The sequence below is a fragment of the Macrobrachium nipponense genome, chromosome 21, assembly GCF_015104395.2.
Source record: "Macrobrachium nipponense isolate FS-2020 chromosome 21, ASM1510439v2, whole genome shotgun sequence".
Taxonomy (NCBI): Eukaryota; Metazoa; Arthropoda; class Malacostraca; order Decapoda; family Palaemonidae; genus Macrobrachium; species Macrobrachium nipponense.
Window position 1 is genome coordinate 70,838,526 of NC_087212.1, and position 5,000 is coordinate 70,843,525.

At 36.7% G+C, this 5,000-nt stretch overlaps 1 protein-coding gene across 1 annotated transcript in view; it reads left to right on the top strand.

Moving 5' to 3' along the window:
* The window catches only part of LOC135197524 (KRAB-A domain-containing protein 2-like), a 933-nt gene extending 96 nt beyond the window's left edge, over positions 1 to 837 (top strand). The window contains exons 1-2 of the mRNA XM_064224586.1: positions 1 to 580; positions 680 to 837. The exon at positions 1 to 580 is cut by the window's left edge and continues 96 nt beyond it. Coding sequence (XP_064080656.1) covers positions 1 to 580; positions 680 to 837 — 738 coding nt within the window. The remainder of the gene's footprint in view (positions 581 to 679) is intronic.
* The last annotated feature ends 4,163 nt before the right edge of the window (positions 838 to 5,000 follow it).

The following is a 5,000-nucleotide window of genomic DNA, read 5'->3' on the forward strand; positions in this document are numbered from 1 at the left end:
AAGCCACCAACAACCAAAGGGACTGTTGTTCGACCTATTCTGACAAAGAACTTTGGCTCCAGATCACAAGTTGACCTTGTAGACATGCAGGCGATGAAGCAAGGCAACTATAAGTGGATAATGGTCTACCAAGATCATCTTACAAAGTTCTGTGTATTGAGACCTCTCACATCAAAACGTGCTGCAGAAGTTGCGTATCAGCTGTTCGATATTTTTCTTTTACTTGGTGCACCGGAAATTCTACAAAGTGACAACGGATCGGAGTTTACTGCTTGTGTTATTACAGAACTTAAACTGCTTTGGCCTGATCTCGTAATGGTTCATGGAAAACCTAGACATCCTCAGAGCCAGGGGTCAGTTGAACGAGCAAACTGTGATATTAAAGATATGTTGGTAGCCTGGTTGAGTGATAATAATACAACAGACTGGACAGTTGGTTTAAAATTTGTGCAGTTTCAAAAAAACTCTAGCTACCATTCTGGCATTAGAAGGTCACCATTTGCTGCATTGTTTGGATCCGATGCAAAAGTAGGACTGACAACTTCAGCTCTTCCACATGATGTAATTCACCGTCTCCAAAGTGAGGACGATTTGCTGGCAGTAATTACGGAAGAAACAACAATTCAGATGAACCACGCTGTCGAACCAGTTATCTGCTAACCACCTGCTGTCGAACCAGTTACTGCTGAACCACCTGCTGTCGAATCAGTTACTGCTGAACCACCTGCTGTCGAACCAGTTACTGCTGAACCACCTGCTGTCGAACCAGTTACTGCTGAACCACCTGCTGTCGAACGTCGGGAACAATTTAACGATTCCGATACCAATGGTGGATAGGGGTCGTGGGGATCCAAGGAATATCATGGGAATAATTAAGGATATTGACGAAAATGACAATTACACGATTGCAGTGGAGAGTGGTATACTGAGTGGGAAATATACCAGGAATCAGTTTGATTTATGTACGTATGAACTGTATTCAAAAGACCATGTGACAACCGATAGGATTGTTTCGCTTCGAACTGCTGTGCAGCAAGAGTCGAAGTCAGGTGGTCAAGGTTTCGCCAAATGCAACTGTGCTGGTTCAAAACGTTGTCAAACAAATCGATGTAAATGTTTTAAGCTGAAAGTTAAATGCAACTCACGATGTCATGCAAATTTGCATTGTGAAAACAAGGCTTCGTTCTAAATATTAGAACGATCCTTATTATTTTTTTACTAGTTTTATTTTAAATGAGTATTTTGTGACAGACAAGTTTTATTTTCTGTTCATAATAAATTTTGTTACATCCAAGTGTTTTATGTGATAATAAAAATACAGAAGTGTATTACTGTTTTTAGTGATTTATTCCATTATTCTACCATACCATACAAGTTTACATTGTGAAAACAGGCTTTGTTTATCGTTTCAGCTATTTATTTCATTGTTCTGTCATAAACCAAACACGATTCAGGGAATCTGTATAATAATAAGGCCGAATAATCAGGGAATATGTATATTCACTAAAAATTTCAGGGGAATATACATATCCTCTGAGGGAATCAGACATTATGCACATTCCCTGAAAATATCAGAGAATATATATATTCCCGGATTATACAGATTCACTGTAACTATATATATATATATATATATATATATAATTATATATATATATATATATATATATATATATATATATATATATATATATATATATATATATATATATATATATATATATGTATATATGTGTGTGTGTATATATATATATATATATATATATATATATATATATCATATATATATATCATATATATATATATATATATATATATAGCTAACATGTATATATATAATTTTTGTTAAGCTAGTCTTTTGGGGTGACGTTGCTTACTACTCGCCCCCTTCCAGTCTTACTGTCCTAATCTTATGAGTTACAGACGGTGGCCATCATCCAAGTATTAACAGGCATGGGATGTACTATCAGATACCTTGTTGTGTGTGTGTGTGTGTGTGTGTGTGAGAGAGAGAGAGAGAGAGAGAGAGAGAGAGAGAGTAACGTAAAAATCCTTATCGATGCCATCGATGATGTCTTTGGTAATCAGGCCTTCTTTATACAGGGACAATTTTCCAAATGAAAGAGCACGGGAAGTGTATTTTTCGCATATTCGTTATTGTCCATCTTTTATTTAAGCATTTTTATCCTTGATGTTTGGAATGTAACCTTGGATTTTTAATTTTTCTTTATAATTTTCTATTGTATTTTTAACTTTGGTGTTCATTATTCTGTTTGGATTTTATATTTTCAGTTTTGATTCATCTGGCCGAAGTTCATCTCCCTTTCATGTTCGTTGTCTTTTATTTGGGATTTTGCCTTTTCCTTTTAATTCGCTGCCATGACATTGTTTCCTACTGTTTTTATTCGTCTCTGGAAAGTTTTATTAGTGGCGTTTGAATCGTTTATGGGAATTATATCTTTTTCCCTTTTCCGTTCTTTAATCGAACCTTTTTCTTTTGCCTATTATTCCTATCTTAGAAGGTTTGCCTTTCCCTTTTTACGCATGTATTTTTTTATACTTTTTCTTGTTTGGAATGATTGAATTTTTCTTTATATTATTGTATTAGACTTTGTGTCCCGTTTGTTATTTTCATGAAACTTATATTATATATTTCCCTTTTTATTCGTGTATTGGGATTTTTCTCTCTTTTTATTCTTCGGGATAAGTTTTACCTTTCCCTTTTGACTTGTCATGAAAGTTGTATCGTTTCCTTTTGATTCATGACTTGGAATTTACCTCCTCCTCCATCCTCCTCCTCCTCCTCCTCCTCCTCGTTTTATTTACTGTTTGTGAGGGGCGCTCGGCGAGGAGCTCGTCAATACAAATGACCGAGGACTGACAGGGCAGCGCTCATATGTCTGCAGTTGCTTTGTCCTGCATCTTTGCATGACCGGATTGCACGAATTTCAGAGTGACCTCCTGGGCCTCCGGAGAGGAGGAGGAGGAGGAGGAAGAGGAGGAAGAGGAAGAGCCTTTAGGAATTTCATTACGCCGCCCGATGGCACTGGCTATGATTGATGATGATGATGATGAATCCGATACTTTTGCCACGAACGGTCGGCGGTGAAGCTGCTGTTGCTGTTCGGGGCCGTTGCACAGGTTGTCGTCATCCCTGATGTTTGCTGTGGCGTTGGTATAATGGGAATCCATTTCGCTTTCGCCAAAATGCCCGGGGAATATTGACGGTTTCAGTTTCATGAATCTTTTCGCGATTTTCGAACTGTGTGGTGTCGGCGGCGCTGAGGTTGCCTTTTGATTTGTTTGTTTACTTTCTCTCTCTCTCTCTCTCTCTCTCTCTCTCTCTCTCTCTCTCTCTCTCTCTCTCCTGTAGTTGGATAATGACGGACTTGGTATTCGCTTATTAGTCTACATTGAATCTACTGTGTAAGATTTAAATCGATTTAGTTTCTACAAGCATTTGGATTAATCTGTAAAAGATATATTTTATGTTGATTATATTATTGGTATTTTATGTTAAGATTAGGGCGAGTTGATTATATTTCCCTGTAGGCCGAGCTGGCTCAGAGTTTTAGTGATGAAATTGAAAATGATATAATGTTGTTTAGGTTATTTCAGTTTGGAGTGATAAGAACCTTTTGGTAATTGATTTTTTATTCTTATACACTGCCGTAACGATGTCTCGAGGTTTGACGCTTATGAAAGTGACTGCGTAAACGAAATGAAAAAAATAGTGAAAATGCAACGAATACAATGATGTATAGATTTTATCTCTTTGTCAGTTCACTTTAAACTTTAACCGTTTTTGAGGAACTGAAGACTGCAATAAACATCTTGGCCGTAATACACTAAGTAGTGCTAAACACCTTGGTCATAATAATAATAATAATAGTAATAATGTTCTAAAGGGTCCACAATAATACAAAGTGTAAAAAGTCCGTGTATAATTTTGAAGACTTTACAGATACCTTTCGAACCCTTCCCTGGGTTCATGAACCCAGGGAAGGGTTCGAAAGGTATCTGTAAAGTCTTCAAAATTATACACGGACTTTTTACACTTTGTATTATTGTGGACCCTTTAGAACATTATATATACTCTCGTGATAGAGTTTTTCCCTAATAGTAATAATAATAATAACAATCATTAGATCTCTGGCTCAGTTAAGGACAGGACATTAAGGGTTCTTTTAGGGGATTTTAAACATAATGATTTTGATTGACCGTTGAATCCTAGCAGAATTTCCTTAGGGCTTTCCGTTAGGCTTATGTTTAAATAGATTTGGTGCAGCCTTTTTAGATATTTTATGATGAAAACGATTCCCTTTTTTAAAACAGTTTTCCTCTTAGCGGAGCTGACAGTTCTTTTGTGCTTTTAAAAAGTAACTAGTGAAATTACTTAAAAGTATTTCCATTCTGTTTATACTATGAGAGTTACCATTGTGGTGCCACGCGGTGAAAGTGACTTTAATACTGTAAATGACAGTTTAGTAGCATTAAACTTGTGACTGCCGTCGAGTCTTCTATTGAGAATTAGTATTTTGATTATCACCTTCCATTCCTGGAAGCGAACTCATCCATTTTCCTTTTAAATATTTCATAGATACCATTGGAAGGTGTTCATTGTGAATGTTTTTCATGGCGCTTAACATCTTGTAGGTAAACACGACTATAAGGCATTGTTGTTCATTGACAAAATGTTGTGTTCGCACGAATTGTCTGTAGGACGCGGACTGAGGGTTGATGTCCCTGTTACGCGAGCATGTTTTCAGGCCTTTCTGTAATTATTTATTATTTTTTTTAGGTTTTGAATCTCGTACTTGTAACGTCACATTAATGAATAACAGTGGATTCTGATTTACCTTATTCTGAGAATACTACAGCGGCTACTTGTTACTGAAGACGTTCTTGTGTGACACCAGCATAGCAGTTCCCCCGTTCAGAGATACGAGTATTGAAATGGCGGTCGTGTTGGTCTGTGAGGTCATCGAGACTGGGCTTTT